Raw genomic sequence first — 16,455 nt, 5'->3', positions numbered from 1 at the left:
GGATGTAGTGAACATCAGTTCTGACCAAAACATATACTGCTTCCACGTTACATTATTGGAAACATTCAATGAAAGAAGCATCAAGGAGAAGACAAGTCTGACAAGAATCTGAAATATCCAGAACCAAACTGCCTTCAAATTTCAGACCATACCTAAACATAAGCTCTTCAGGACGACAGTAAATTAAACACCAATTCCTAGCCATTTACATGTTCGCTGAGAAAACCCCACCAAATAGCACAATTATGCATGCAAGAGACTTTCCATACATTCCACCATCAATCAAAATCTGCAACTTAAAGAGTATTTCAACATCAAGTACCTTTCAACAATGAACCGTATATCTCCGTCCCTTTTCTTACTTCAGGGTACTAGCTTGCTACCATTTTCCAATAATGCCTTCATTACAGTCACCAATATTCCAAGTTGCATTAGAAACTCTAACAGCAAGTTTTACTGAAATATCCACCTCTGACACAGAAACAGCCCTTCTTTGAACAGGTTAAGTCATCAATCTTATCTGAATATTCTTGAAGAGACATAGAAGAAATAGAACCAAATGGAAGTTTGAATAATGCAATCCCAATGAACCAAGCGACCAACCCCCAAGCACAAAGCCAGCTTTATTGTAAATTTCCACTGTTGATTCATAAAATAACCACCAACAAGGTCACTCATGAAACTCAATGATCAAAGTAAGAATAGTCTTTTTCACCTCCAATCTCAAGTACATCAAACTTGAAAAGTTGTCAAAGAAATAACATTATTGTCAAGTTTGAATAATGTAATCCCAACTACCCTTCACTTTTCTTCTTTTTTTCGTTTTTTATCTGCCAACTAACTCTCTTACTCGGATATCATTTCCCATTCCAACAACCTTCGACTGTTTCCATCTCCAAATCCCATAGATTTCTCCGATTAGTGCCTATTCAATGCCAAGTCATGTTGGAATTGTGCTAACCTCCTAAATCAGGGACTCAGAAAATCTGCAATGTCCACAACAACCTCAGCTCCAGTTATCCTGCTTTTGCTGAGTTAAATCTGAAACCTGGAAACTGATGAAAAGCTTCCCAAGATACACCTAAAACTCTTAATAGAATAGTTTAACACGCAGATAGACTCCAATATAACTCATGCAAAATATAATAAAACAAAGTTGACAAGCAGATACAAAAACCAGAAACCAAAAGGGAAAACACCAAACACATACTTATGATTGTGCATATCAAAGTTCAGCAAGACATCCAACCTTTACAATAGATTAATAGACTCTCAACATTGAATTCTCATCTGCTAAGCAACCATATTTGTTAAAGGCTCTAGTTTTGATACAGAGGGGCAATACAAATTCTACGAGTAGAAAAACACAAAAAAAAAAGCAGTGTTTTGGAAAAGAGGAAATGTAAACATACAGGTGACCCCAGAATGAAGCCAGTGATTGAAGCCAGTCTGACAAATTAAGGCCATCATCTTTCAGCTTATCACGACCACCTTGCGCTAACCGCTCAATAACAACATATTCCAAAATATCATACTCGAGCTGCACGGATAAAGAGATATATTGAAATGACTGTCAATAAGCATCCCTAAATAATTGTATACACAAGGATATGCAAATTGTTCATTAATTTAGCAAACGTTGTTGGAAGGGTCAACAGATCAGGACTCAGGCTTTTTTGTCAGTGTTCTTGCTGTTCAGATGAATGACCAGGAACACAATTGTTCTATGTAAAGTTGTGGATGTACAAATTGGGTGGCGGTCCCATAGATGCCAAATCCAAACACATCCATAGCTGAATTTAGTTTAGGCAAGTTAGCATTGTGCCCACATTTTTTATACATACAAATATTCTTAGTCTCTTATTTTGTAAACAATTTTAATCAAGGCTAAATATGTAATTTTCATCAAACACTTTGCATACGCTCTGTGCAGTCACAAGAAAACATCTGCAAATATTTCCCTCCTATTTAAATGGATGGTACATCTCTCTGTCTCTTCAGCAAGAAGTGAATCTTTTCCTCCTCAAAACAAAATATCATCACTGTTGTCTTCAAAACCAAAACAATCAACTTCTGAAACCTCTTTTTTTAATATACCAAAGACATCCTTTTCTTTTATCAATACCTCTTTCTTTCTTTTCTTTTTTATTACTTTGATGGCATCATAACTCATGCCATTTTTGTCAATTACAGTATTACCAATCTTCTACTTCTAATTTAACATTAAAATAGAGAAAGCTACTGGTCAGTTTTAAGAGCACAATTTCAATCAGCTATGTCTGTTTCCTATCTGAAAGAAAGTAAATAGCAACTACTCTGATATAAGTCAAACTCTGTTCCTGGACGGTGACAGGAAGTGAACTCTATCTCCTATCTCACAACATAAGATTACTAAGACTAACAATGAAATTCCAATCCTGAATTACATGACAAAAGGAAACGAAGGTCCGTCTTTCACATGGACTGTTTTCAAGAAATAGAGATGATAAATTGCGGTGGAAAAATTAGAGAATGAAAACTAGAAACATGAATATCAATTGAAGAGAGAGGAAGCATTATTTTGGAAAATGAAATGACAAAGCCAAAAAAGATTCTCAACTTCAAAAAGCTGCAAGTACAGATACATTCGCACACCAACTACAGCTAGGAAGACATGCTAAACCAGTGATAGATGATTCCAACATTTCTAGTTCTTGATTGATTAACAGATTCAAAAATTAGATTTGAAATGTCTACAATTAAAAGAAATCATGTTATTGGAACATAAATTAAATATTTTTTTTACAGCAAAAATTACATGAAACTGTAAGATTACAGTGAAAAAGTTTGTGGCCGTGTAAAAGTAGAGATCATTAGGTCCAATGCAAGAAGCTTTTATGGCTAATTATGACTTCAGATTTCAAATGCTCAAGGAGAAGTCATTGTAAATTAAGAGAGAATGCAAACCTGAGTCAAATACTTGAAAGCATCTACAACAGGAGAGATCATATCCCTGTACGACTCAATCTGCATGCCAAAAATCCAGCAAATAACTTTACCTTAGATTTGATTTATGAAATACAGATCAATGACAACAAATGCAGCATTTTCTATAAAAGAAAAAAAGCACCTGGTGAACAATTGTTCTAAGGACAGTCATCGGGTTAGCATGAGCTAATTTTGCAACCATCCTACCCAGCTGCTTCAAATTTTCCTTTGCAAGCCTTTTCAATATCCTTCTAGTATCCAACTGCATGATAACAAAGAGAAACATACAACAAACACCAGTAAATAACAATGAATAGAGTATGATTATCTTAAAACACCAAGCTTGCAACAGTAAATTAAGATATGCATATGGAACCTTGGCTGTTTGTCTTGCAGCCAAAACCACTGGATTCCGCTCATCATCTTTTTCCCATTCACCATATAAACGATATCGCACCTGGTAAAAACAGAAGTAATTTAGCCGTATTATCTGTCAAACTTAAGCAACATCAAAAATGGAAGTATCAAAAGACAGTTATAATGAAAGGCCAACCTCGTAAGGAAGGAGATTCATTACTTCCCAGATCTCCTGCCCAACAGCTGGATTTGCAGGTACCAACTGTAAAGAAGGAAGTAAACATGCTCCAAGGGCTTCCTCAACCCTTGACCTAGCTTCCCTTAGGTGCAAACGAGGAACTCGATTTCCAGGAATAAGAAGTTCACCATTTAGAGCTCCATCACCACTATCTACAAGCTCAAGTGCAGACATATAGTAACCTCTTAACACTCTACACACCTATCCATAAAGAAACCAAAAAAAAAAAATTAAAATAAAACAAATACAATGTAGATGAAAAAATTCACCAAATATTAAAAATTAAACCATGCACCTTGTGCAGCAATAATGTATCACGGTAAAGATAAGGTCCAACAGTGACAACCATCTGAAAAAACTCTTTGGGAAGATCAATGAAAGAGACATGGCCTGAAGAACCTGTCATGCCCATAGCATCCATACCAGCAATTCTTGGTGACCCACAACTTTGAATATGTGTTTGACGAATAATATTATATGTTGATGAGACCAACTTTTCAATGAGCCTGAAAATATATCACATCAAATACAAATAATAAAATTTCATTAATTTTCCACGCTGATGGGTGGCAGAAATAATTGGAACAGAGAAAGAGACTTCTTTGTTTAGATTCTAAAAATTGTCATAGTAACCTCAATGCACATTCGCAAAGACTATAAGGTGTGTGTGTGTGCCTGTTTTACAATGAACACATATAAAAATAAATCCACAACTTTACCTAAATAAGCCATTACATATTTGAGTATGTGCAACTGGATTGAGAGGAGAGAGACGTTCAAAAAGTATATGGGCATGATACCTGACAAAACAGAAGCCACATGAGTATGATACCTTCGGAAAAAGCTATGCATTACAATTAAACTAGTGTTCTACCAGTACATTTCTGTGTCACATAACAAAAATATCCATATGTTTGCGCTGGAAGAAATCATCTTTTTATGGAGTATAAAAATGACACTCATTTGAAGCAATAATTATAGCAAAATAAGAAGAAAAGGAAAAAAATGAACTTAGTGGCATTCTACTAGTGAGACCATTTTTTTAAAACCAAAATATCTCTGTTGAAAAACAAAAAAGGTGAAATGCATCAAAAGCTAGAAACAGTACCAAAACGAAAACTCCCAAAACTACACATACAGTTTCACACCAAACAATATAATCTCATCTCATAACCCTAGAGTCAAAACGCAACCTCAGCAGCTAAGATAACTCCTAGTAGAAAAAACATAGAAACAATGGATGAAAATATATTATCTCATGTTCTTTTCCTTCTTTTCATCCAATCCCCCAAACTCAATTATATAAATGAAAAGTCTTAGATAGTTAAACAATGAATAAAAAGGAGGGATCAAATCAAGGATGAAAATAATTATTTTCAATACTAAGGAAAGAAACCAAAGAACATCACTTGACATTTCATTTTACCATAAGTTTTAAATAGCAAAGTAGGTTACAGGAACAAACATCGGCAAAAATAACTGACATGGTATATTTGAAATCAAGAATATCTACCAAATATCTAAAAGTAGAGTCCAAAATTTATTCAATCAATAAGAATCATGGTGAAAAAGGGGAGAAGACCAAACAAAAAGAAAGAAGGAAGGAAAACAATGCTAACATTACAATCTGCAGACCATATTAAATCAAAGGTTTAGTATATTTTCAGATGAGAACCACCATTCAAGAGAAAAGGCAGTGGAAAAGTCTTCTAGGTAATTACAAAACGAAGACTAAATCAATAGAATGGAGACCAAGAGACATCATAAGCAGAGAATAGCAAAGCCACCACAAGCAGGAGTTATTTCCATAAATAATAACAAAACAGAATGTTAATAAAAGAAAATATGATAGACATTCAGAGAGCCATCTCTTCATCATACTACATCGATTTGATTAGAAGAGAGTGAGAAACAGGAGCAACCCTGGAAATCACTTGCAGAAAACAAAAGTACATGAACATGAAAAAGTTCCTCGGCAATGCAATGTCATTTGTGGAAAACATCGAAGCAGTTGCCAACTGACAATGATGACAATGGTATTCGGAGAAAACAGTGGCAGATCAGTGGTAGACATGGATGGACATGCATGAAGAGAAGAAACCAGGTGGACAAGATTTATCCATTTGGACCTTTAAAGCTTTACTTTTCACTTTGTTGAATATGTTTCATGACATTTTCTTGGAGGGATAGGTGACAGTCCAGTGAACTGCATCATCCAATTTCAAGTTCAAATGTAATCTGCAACATCACTGGAGAACTTTCATGTTCATGTACCTTTGTTTTTCTCATTGAGCTATGATATCTAGAATTCCTCTTGTTACATTTCCAATTAGGTGTGATGCAATCAATTCAAAGCAAAAACTTTTTATGAATGGGAATTAGCTAAGTAATTCAGGATATTTATAGTGCATCTGTTTTGCTGAAAACATTTTCCTGGATCTTGGAGAAAGAGCTGTTTTCTATTGTTTGAATATATAGGGAAAACAATTTCTTGAACAATATATTATTTTCATTGGTAGTTGTGAAGTAATGGTGGTAACATGGTGAAAGTGGGGTGATCATAGTGGTCTGGGCATGGATGCGTTGGTGATAAAGGTATAGGTGTTAAAGAAGTGGTCGCAATGGTAGTTATGATTGTAACAGGGTGGTGCTGCTGCTGGTGGCAAGGGAGAGGTTGTTGTTGTGTGGTGGTGGTGATGTGGTGACAGTGGTAGTTAAATTGGTATGTTGATTGTGATAAACATATTCAGAATTGGCAGTCCTATGGAAAATATTTTGTCCTCCTCCATAAGGCTAAAATGTTCTCCCCCAAAAAAAAGCACCATTTATAGTTGACTCAGATTATATTTTCCTTAGAGCAGAATGTCAAGATTAAACCTACCAGTCATCCACAGAAAGGAAACCAGTTAGCAAGCCTAAAGTTTGATTGTTTTCAAGCTCAGAGAATCGTTCGGCTACTGCCTCAGCTTCCATGTCTATGGCAGCAAAAAGATCTACGGTCACATCTCCTTGTTTCTCATCATCCATGAGGTCTTTTCCAGTAGCAGCCAGATTTATTTTTCCAATTTTGTTAGCCTGCAAAAATTTGCATAGAAAATCAAATAAGAATGCACAGATGACAGGATTACGACTAAGCATACTCTGAATAAAACAAAGCACATGAAGCACTTCAAAGAAACAGAAAAGGAACATGTAAAGCCTTCACTACAAACCATGGATATACACAAATACATCGAACATGATGGTAAAAAATATTAAAAACAAAAAAAAAAAAACTGAAAGCAGAAAGATATAGTGGAATACTGTAATAAGGAACAATAAGAATATTGCAATATACCTCATCCAGCCGTTTAGAAGAAAACGTATTATAATGCTCAAAAGCCTCGTCATCCTTGGGAAGTAAATGTGCACATCTGCAATGATGAGCAAATTAAATTAGTTAAAAAGATAAAAATATAAAAAGAACAATCAAATAACCAATTGATACAACAAAGCAAAAGAATGATCAAATTACAAAATATAAAACATAAAAAAAAAATGCTGCAGCACAAAATAGAGGCATGAACTAAGGCATAGCACAGCATAAACTTCAGAACGCTGTACAAAGAAGAAACAGGTAACATATCACAAACAGAACAATATTTTCTCACAGCAAAAATCTGATGCACATTGCCAAAGTTAGCAGCTGAAATCAGCTGTTTGATCAGTGAAGGGTTTTTTTCATCATAATAGGAACAAATTATTAAGTACATGTCTTAATATAGGTAAATGAATGTGATCCTGTTCAGGTTAATTTATCAATTAGGATAAGCCTGATTAGTTACTACTTGAACATTTTGGCTCTTATTTTGTCAGGCACAATATCATAACCAACCTCAATCGACCATCACATGACTCACAACTGCCTCCCAGGAACAGCCTAGAAAATCTAATGAATGAAGGAATCCCAAGTGAACAAATGTGCATTCAATTTATGAATCTTTTCTTAGAAGTAGGGATCCTTGAGTGATCTACAAGCAATATCTAATGAAAGGTTGGCTAAGCAATGCGGATTAAAATGCCTTGTTGATAAGGATGGCAATTCGATGAACATCCATCCAATCCAATCCAAATGGATAGGTTTTTTAGGTAAAAAATGGTTTTGGTTTGGATTTGGATAAAATCTGAAAAAATATTTGTGGTTGTGGTTTTCATGCTATTAAAACCGAAACCTGAACCATATCCAATCTGAAATGCAGACACACACACACACATTAAGTACAAATACAATTATAACTGGAAAAGATTTGCAGTTATGAGAACCATATCCAATCTAAAACACAGACAAACACGCGCGCGCGCGCGCGCTCCCACGTTCATGTGTGTGTGCATGTGTTGTAATACATTTTTTTTCATTACTTATAAATACTCACTAACTCTGCTCACAAGCTCTAAATCTAAAACAATCTCTAGCTCTCTGCTTTCTGTTTTTTAACTTATTTAGTTGTTGTTAATAATATGAATCTATGTTAATAATATTTTTGACCAATTTATGAAAATTATTGATTTAAAAAATAAAAAATCACGCACTGAATTAAGTCTTTTTGAAAAAATAAGTGTATGGATAACGGTTAACCAAATGGATATTTGAAATCCAATGGTTTGGATATTGTTATCCAAGTTCCTTAACTGATGGGTAATGGATAGGTTATGGTCATCCTACCATCCAAAACCATGGGTACCCATTGCAATCCTTACTTTTTGGTGTATTGCAAGACTATAAAGACCCTAGTCTGGTATCCTATAGATAAAAAAGATGCATGATACTCAGCAAGAAATAAATCATCCTCATAACTGAAAATAAAATACCCTTCAAGATAAAGCGCACTCATTTTCTTGTTGATTATCCACTCATTAGACTAGAAAGAACACTATCCTATGCCACACACACAAAAAAAAAACACAGCTAAGCATAAGGAACCATGAAATCACAATCAGCTGGTAACCATGAAAGCACTTGAAATAAAATTAAAAATGATTAAAATACCACCAATTCTATCTGCAAATTCATTCCAATCTTACACCCAATGAATTCTAATCATTAAATGGATACATTATTTCCATTTAATCAATTCACATAAAAATAACAGGTTAAGTTTCTCTTTTTGGCAACTAGCAAAATAAGTATATTGATGGAATTTAGATGATCAGCTAAAGAACTTCTGACAACTAACAGTTCTTGAAACATTACAAGTATTAAGAATTAAAGTAATCAATGATCACAGAACTTTAAGGAATCACTGTGCTATAGAATAAAAGCTTGGGCAAGCCACTTACATGCTATCAAGATCAATGAACTCTTCCTTCACCAGCAAAGCTGTAAGCTTATAGAGCCCAAAAGGGACTTGGCTATTTAATTCAATTCGCTGATAATATTGAAACTTAAAACCAAGAATTTGCGATGCATGCGACTGAAGAAAAAAAAATCAAAGGTATGAGCAACTTGAACTTGTGTGTTATTTAATCATAATTTAAATTTTGAACATTTATGCCAACCTTAACAACAATGATTCATACCTTAGGAAAGATGGGTATCAATTCCAAAAAGACATTGCTATCAGGCTGAAGTTCAAAATACTCTAAAACCTGAAGATCATGAAATAATTGCAATCCAACAATTAACCTCTGATTATCAATTTCTGCATCAGTACAACAAAGTGAACTGTACGAAAGTAACAAATAGGAACAACTTACAATGTCAAAAACACGATTTGGGTCCAAATCAAAATGACCAATCAATGACTGCAGAGATTGCATTAATAAGATGTGAGAGAAATGAGGGTCAGTCCAAGCTAAATTATAAGTCAAAAAATGCAAGCCCAAGTCAAAACCTTAATGATGCCTATTGTCGCTGCTGATGTATTTTCAGTTGTATCTTCAGAACCTTGATAGAGAAGAGTAACCTGCACATCCACTTGAACAATAAATATCATAATGAAACCTACTGTACATGCTAGACCAATGATGCAGTATAGGCACAAGAAAGCTCACTCATTCGTTGCTAGTTTAGTACATTTAAAATTTTATTATTATTTGATAGCTTTCTAGAATTTATTTTTTGTTAAAAGGTAATATTTCATAAGGATGATTCATAATCTGAGTATCTTTTCTACTATTTATTTGAACCCTCTCCTACTGTACATGCTAGACCTTCTTTTTTTGTTATTCTTATTAGTTTAGGTTGCTAGGGTTTCTTGGTGTATATAAGCACCATATCCTTTGTTGGGGGAAGAGAGAACATGTTAATGATGATTCAGAATCTAAGTATCGTTTCTTCTATTTTTTTTGAACCCCCTCCAACAGCTTTTCCTTCAAACTCTTTAGCCCTCTCCTATAGGGACCTGCCCTCACCTATAGGTTATTGTTTCTTCTTGCTTGATCTTTCCATTTCCTATAGGGAATTGTGCTTTTTCTATCTTTGCAATTACATTGTTCTACATGAACCGATAAAGTTATCCGACCATACCATACCTAAATAGATTGAGTAAAAAGAATTCAAGTGAAAACAGCTAGCCAAAAGCTTAGTGATGCAGGACAGCCTACTGTGCTATTCTGGATCTGACTTTTTAGAGGTTGTTTAGGGCTGTTATGTTGTGAATTTAAGCTCGAATATGCGGAAGGAAGTGGATGGATTCTAGGATTAACACCTAGAGGATAGAAACACAAGGGGAGATTGAGTCACACAATCTAAAGCAAATTGCTGGAATTTTATTCATCAACGGTCAGTAAAATATTAAAATACTAGATAACCTTTATACTCCTAGTCCAACAAGGACTTGTTTTCCTAAATAAGAAATCTATTTAGAATAAGAAAAAACTAACAAAGCTAAATACTTTAGAACTAATATAATACTAGACCTAGAAAATTTTCCAAGACTTTCCAGAAAATCTGAAAATTACAGAAATACCCTTCTATACAAAAAGATATTAATCTTCCTTCCTTTGCAGTCTGCGCCCTTGCTTGGCAAAAACTCAACCTCAAGTTTTGAAGTGTCAATGTAGCAAAACCCACATAATGTGCAGTGACCTCCATTAAATATGAACCACTTTGTAGGAGACAGTAATGATAATATGAATTTTGTGCTATAAATTTCAAAATCAAAATCATGAACAATGACTCCATTTGCATTGCCAGTTGCACTTTGTCCTTGCTATCCTTGCTTTCATTAACATTCTGCTCATCATCATTTTTCTTTTGTTTGGGCACATCAAGTGTAACACATATTTCTTTAAGCTTTGTAATAAACTGGTTAGAGAATGCCTTTTCTCGTTCTCTCTCCAAGTCATTGTCAATCTGAAATACATTTGTTTCTTGTAGAATCTACCCTTTGGAAAATAATTCCAATTTTGTCGTGTAAACAAAAGCAGGTTGCTCTATCTCTTTTGCATGCCATTTTGTAGTTTCAGCTTGCTGATTTTACTTCTCAAGTTGCTGATTAAGATTTTCAGTACCTTCTTCCATGATTCAGCATGCCATTGGGATCTGTTGCTTGATCATTAGCCAACCCTTGCAAACCTCAATTTCCAAGTTCAGTGCTGGGTTTAGGGGTTGTTTCAACAGGACACTTGCTTAGAACAGCCTTTGTCAAACTATCTAATGCTACTTGCACCCTACCAAACCTAGCATTGTGAGATGTTTCCATTGCATCCATCCTATCATTTGTAGACTTAACTCTTGCCCAACTGCTTGCATAATGCTCTCAAACTTAGAATTCAATTCGCTGACAGACAGTCACCATAATTGAAGTAGAACGCATCCTAGGATCTTGAAGCTCTGATACCAACTAATGTAGGGCAGCCTAGGAGGCTGTTCTGAATTTGACTTTTTAGAGGTTGTTTAGGGCTGTAACGTTGTGAATTTATGCTGGAATATAAGAAGGATGTAGATTGATTATAGGAGTAACACCTAGAGGATAGAAAAACCTATGCTTTTCACCTAGGTTCTTAGGAGTCACACCTAAGGGGAGGTTGGGTCACACAATCAAAAGCATATTTCTGGAATTTTATTCATCAACTGTCATTGAAATAATAAAAGGCTTATTTTAGACTACATAAACCTTATATAGAGATGCCTGCTCCTCGTCCAACAAGAACTTATTTTCCTATATAAGAAATCTATTTAGAAGAGGAAAAACCTAATAAAGCTAATTACTATAGAACTAATAAGATACTAAATAGAAAATAACCTAGGCCTAGACATTTTTTCCAGATTTTCCAGCAAATCTGAAAATTACAGAAATACCCTTTTATACAGAAGGACATCAATCATGATTTTTTTTGTTGTCTGCATCACTTAGGGAACATACTTGGCATGTAGAGAATAATTCGACAAGTGCATGTGCTTTATAATGGAAGACAGAAAGACAAACTTCAACAAACCAAACCAAAACTAAAGATAAGCCATCCCAGCTTCTATCAATCATATAGGTGGTAAAAAATAATCTAATCTTAAAATTCGGCTCTGACCCAATAAGATTTGCCCCTTGCAGACTTCCAATTGATATAAGACTCCAATTCTAAGCATGACCAAGCAAAGCATTATAACTAAGCAGCAAATCATGCAAACCTGACCAAATACAGCAAGAATATGATGCATAAAAATTGTTTCTATTGCATAGAGTAGTCTCATCAGGGATGCAGCATTACAGCCTCATCTACTTTCATAATATTTTTCATTTACTTGATCAGGAAAAAAAAAAAAAAAAAAAAAAGGACACCCCAATTTGATCATGTCAAGATACAATTTTACAAAAGTAATTTAACGTTTGATGTAATATATATACAAACATTGCTCAAAAGAAAATTACAAATAAAAAGCTACATTCCAAGCAAAACAAAATATCCATACAGCTCAAGAAAATGCTCCAATCATTTATTACATAAGAGATAAAGGCCAAGAAAATAATCCCCCCAAAAATAGCTAGTACCAAAAAACTGCACAAGAGAGCCTACTTGTTAAACAGAAATAAACAGAGGGAAAAACACGTAGAAGAGACTAAGAGAAAATTAAGATCTTGTTACCATAAATATAGCTAAAGGGTAGCTGATTGGCTGCAACTAATTGTTGGTAACATGATAAGGCGCATTACCTAAGCTAGGACTGACTGAATAAACAGATGCTAAGAAATATTTCCTTTGCAACTAGGTTTTACAGGCACAAACACAATCTCAAGTTTCAACATTAACCACATGGAACTGTTTGCTATAACTCCAAAAATATATACATGCAAACATAGGCTACACTTTTAATTCAGATATTAATAATTTGTGGACGTAGACACAACACACATCTTGAGAAATGTCCCAAAGCAAAATAAACATAAATGGTAAAGCACAAGTAAATAATGAAATGTTATTTTTTTAATTCTTTGTTTTCAAATAGCAGTCCTTTATAAAAAAAAAATGGAGCTAACGCATTTTTCATTCATCTAATAAAACAGCCATGTTTTGACCATTCTTCACTTGGACAACTTTCACACAAGCATGATTTTTCACTGTGTTTAATGCACAGTCTAGACTTTCCAAATTGCCAAGTTGCAATTGCTTTGTCACTCCAATTCCAAGGTGGCATGCAGGATTAAATCTTTATGGGATACACTATCAGCAGTAAGAACATGATTTGTTCTCATGCAAGCAAACCATTTGGTTATTAGAAACATAAAACACAGTTCTGATGATGAACTATTGCACCATTAACAATACAGTTATCAAAGAACCCAAGAGAAAACAGTTTTAGAGCCAAATGTGCCTTGCTTAGAAAAATCTATTGGGTCGAAGCAATAATGTAGTGATATGACTAACTGCAACAAATGCTCCCTCCATTGACATACATTTATAAAAAGATGATCAACAAATTAACTTGAAAACTTTACAAAGAGCAAAGAAAGAATCTAATATTTAGCATACCAGTTTGGCATAGCCCTCACTCTCTTCGCGGAGAAGGTTAAATTTTGTTTGCTGATAAAGAAGACGTGTGTTTACCCTGACCTAAAAGCAATAGAAAAATGTATCAATTGCATGCAGGATTAAGTAGTCTCATAGAACTCTAATGCAAACTGCTTCAAGTGATTATCATGGTCAAAAAAAAAAAAAAAATGATTAACTCATCAGCCGCGAAAACAGATCTTCCATGTCTTCCTCAAATTTCATTTGAACAAGTGCAAGATCAATTAACTCATCCAAACATTGACATAATTTCTTGTTATTTATGAAAAGCAAAAAGCTATATGCTAATCAACATTCAATGATCAGATCAGGTGTTCGGAAACAAAGTCCAGAGGATGTGCAGGGAATTAAGTTTACTGAAGAACCCGGGCTGGATATACCCAAAGTTGATGAAAGTAATAACTACAAATTCAAAACAATAGTTTTGTGTTAGTGAACATTTTAATTAATTCACCTCTTTGCCCTTCAAGTCTTGAGCCTTTATCTTTATCATTTCAGCTTCCCACAGAAATTCCTCCTGCAAACAGAAAACGTGTGCTTAAAAAACTTTTTTTTTTTACTAAGGTCTAATGAGAGACCAAATAAGTGTTATGAAATGACGAGCAGCAAAAACATTTTAAATGAACAAAAGATCCACCTCACAACGCTCTTGGAAAAACCTCAATGGGACCAATGCAGATTCGACCAGCCATTTTGCCTGAAAAGAAGTAAAGGACTTTATTAAATAATGACTGCATGGTAACACTCAAATGGGGGAGAAGCATGGAAAGCCAAATATCAAAAAATGAAGAAGATATAGGTTATCCCACACATTAATAAATAATTCAGTACTGTGCAAGGTATATTGCATGTTTATGTTAACAAATAAATGGCATACAGACACTGAACAAACAGAAGAGACTAGACAAACAAAGCATTTGACTCACAAGTTAAACTAAATGGAAAAGGCACCACCCTACAAGCCCCACGGCATCATATACTGAAAAAGGACAATCCAAGCAATACTTATGTTTCCTTAAGGATTCTCATATATGTTCCATCTAAACCAAAAAATGATGCATGGACAAGAACAGGTAACCAAATACACATCATAGCATGGCACTATCAGTATATAGCAGATGATGCTTTAGAATAAGAGGGAAACATTTAGTAGTGAAATTCACATATGTTGTAAGACTAAATTTGGAGGGTTTCCAAACACGAATGCTATGGTTTAACTGATAAAATGAACACAAAATTAAAGAGCATGTTCTGCACTAGGCAATGTGAGATTCACAAGTATAAAGCAGATAACTGGAAACATTAAAATAAATAGCAGCAGCATAGAGCAGTTATTTCCACGCAACAAAAACAACCAGTTATTTGAGCATCAAACATACAAATAAAGCCCTTAAAAATTATCAATACTAACCAACTTTATGAGACGAGAACGGTACTCTCCAGACATTGTTAGCTGCAAAATCAGTCAAGCACATGAGTTTATAATAAAAATCATTGATTGCCACAGATAATAAGAGATCAAAAACTTAGGTTCCAAAGCCACAGTGTAAATTAAGCAATACAAAATAGCAAATCAAACAATAATGATGATAGTTATAGCTATGTGAAGACAAATAAGTCAAATTCACGTTAACTCTGATATACTCGATCATAAAAGGAGAGGGACCAAAAAAAACCAACATCTTGAGCCATTTGAGTAATAATATCTGCGAAATTCGAACCCAGCCCTACGGCAGACACTTTATCAACAAACTCCACAGAATCCAGAGCCGCTTTGCACTTTTGAAACGGCAGTTCTCCTCGAACCTAAAACAATCAATCGAGACAAATTCAAGTAAAAATAAACTCAAATTGGAAAGCGAGTATAAATAATAGTAGTACCAAGTTCCAGGAGAGCTCGTAGAGAAATCGAAGAATAGGCACAGGGTGAGGGAGACGGAAGCTATGGTTTCCGCCCTTCAATTCACGGAGAAATTCTTCAGTTACATACAAACACTCCATGGGAGGGAGAGTTGTTGACATGTTTTTTTTCAGTCTTTATTTTATATTTTAAAAAGAGTTATGATTTCTTTTAGGGTTTGGAGAATTCAATTCAATTCAATGGGATCATGACATAGCTTTATGGAGGAAGAGGGGGGGGGAGTGAAGTAAACCCTAAATGAGACGATGAAATGATGGAATAGAGGGTGCTTGTCTCAGTCCTCGTGTATGATTCAGCTGTGAGCGTAAAAGTTAAAACGCTGCGTTTGAAACTTGGATGCAAGAGACGTTTCGCATTAGTGTTTTTTTTTTTGTGATATACTTATATTAAAAATAAGTTATAAAAAATAAAAAATATATTATTTTAACATATTTTCAAGCAAAATTATTTTGAAAAGTAATCTCAATTATATTTTTAAACGACCAGTTATAATATGTGTGTTTAAGAATACGGTTGAAATTGCATTTCTAAAAATTTGAAAAATTTATAATGCTTATAATTAATTTTATGAATATTTTTATATTATATTGTTGTGTTAATATCAAAAATAATTTTAAAAAAATATTACTTTGATATATTATCAAACTAAAAGTATTTTGAAAAACAATCGATACTACATTTTTAAACAGCCTATACTAACCATCATTTATCTCACACTCCAGTATGGATAGCATTCCAAGTTAATTTCTAGTGCAAGAAAAAAAAGACATTAATATAAATGCATTTTAGATTATTGTAAAATTCTTTTAATTAAAAAAAAAAACTATAAGAGGGCTTTTCGTTATTATTGTTCACCTCCTCACATGATATTATGGATTGGAGCAGTATTTTTTTAATTTTGTATTTGAGACTCTAAATTTTATTTGGCGCAATTTAACTCTTTAAGCTTAAATTAGCATCCAATTGCATATTTTAATAAGAGAAATGA

The 16,455-nt window shown here is 34.1% G+C and overlaps 1 protein-coding gene across 2 annotated transcripts in view; it reads right to left on the bottom strand.

Moving 5' to 3' along the window:
* Positions 1-15,728, bottom strand: part of LOC118028905 (THO complex subunit 2) — a 28,288-nt gene extending 12,560 nt beyond the window's left edge. The window contains exons 1-19 of one of the 2 annotated variants that reach the window (XM_035032660.2): positions 15,428-15,728; positions 15,227-15,352; positions 14,958-14,999; positions 14,184-14,243; positions 14,001-14,063; positions 13,508-13,588; positions 9,433-9,504; positions 9,296-9,343; positions 9,119-9,187; positions 8,879-9,012; positions 6,900-6,975; positions 6,444-6,637; positions 4,282-4,362; positions 3,858-4,068; positions 3,521-3,763; positions 3,344-3,424; positions 3,110-3,229; positions 2,947-3,006; positions 1,413-1,540 (exon numbers count right to left, since the gene is read on the bottom strand). In XM_035032660.2, coding sequence (XP_034888551.1) covers positions 1,413-1,540; positions 2,947-3,006; positions 3,110-3,229; positions 3,344-3,424; positions 3,521-3,763; positions 3,858-4,068; positions 4,282-4,362; positions 6,444-6,637; positions 6,900-6,975; positions 8,879-9,012; positions 9,119-9,187; positions 9,296-9,343; positions 9,433-9,504; positions 13,508-13,588; positions 14,001-14,063; positions 14,184-14,243; positions 14,958-14,999; positions 15,227-15,352; positions 15,428-15,568 — 2,030 coding nt within the window. In that variant the 5' untranslated portion in view covers positions 15,569-15,728. The remainder of the gene's footprint in view (positions 1-1,412; positions 1,541-2,946; positions 3,007-3,109; positions 3,230-3,343; positions 3,425-3,520; positions 3,764-3,857; positions 4,069-4,281; positions 4,363-6,443; positions 6,638-6,899; positions 6,976-8,878; positions 9,013-9,118; positions 9,188-9,295; positions 9,344-9,432; positions 9,505-13,507; positions 13,589-14,000; positions 14,064-14,183; positions 14,244-14,957; positions 15,000-15,226; positions 15,353-15,427) is intronic. The other variant, XM_035032659.2, reaches the window with a different exon arrangement.
* Between the last annotated feature and the right edge of the window lie 727 nt (positions 15,729-16,455).

The sequence above is a fragment of the Populus alba genome, chromosome 19, assembly GCF_005239225.2.
Source record: "Populus alba chromosome 19, ASM523922v2, whole genome shotgun sequence".
Lineage (NCBI taxonomy): Eukaryota > Viridiplantae > Streptophyta > Magnoliopsida > Malpighiales > Salicaceae > Populus > Populus alba.
The sequence above is the reverse complement of the archived record's forward strand: the minus strand, read 5'-3'. Positions and strand labels throughout refer to the sequence as shown.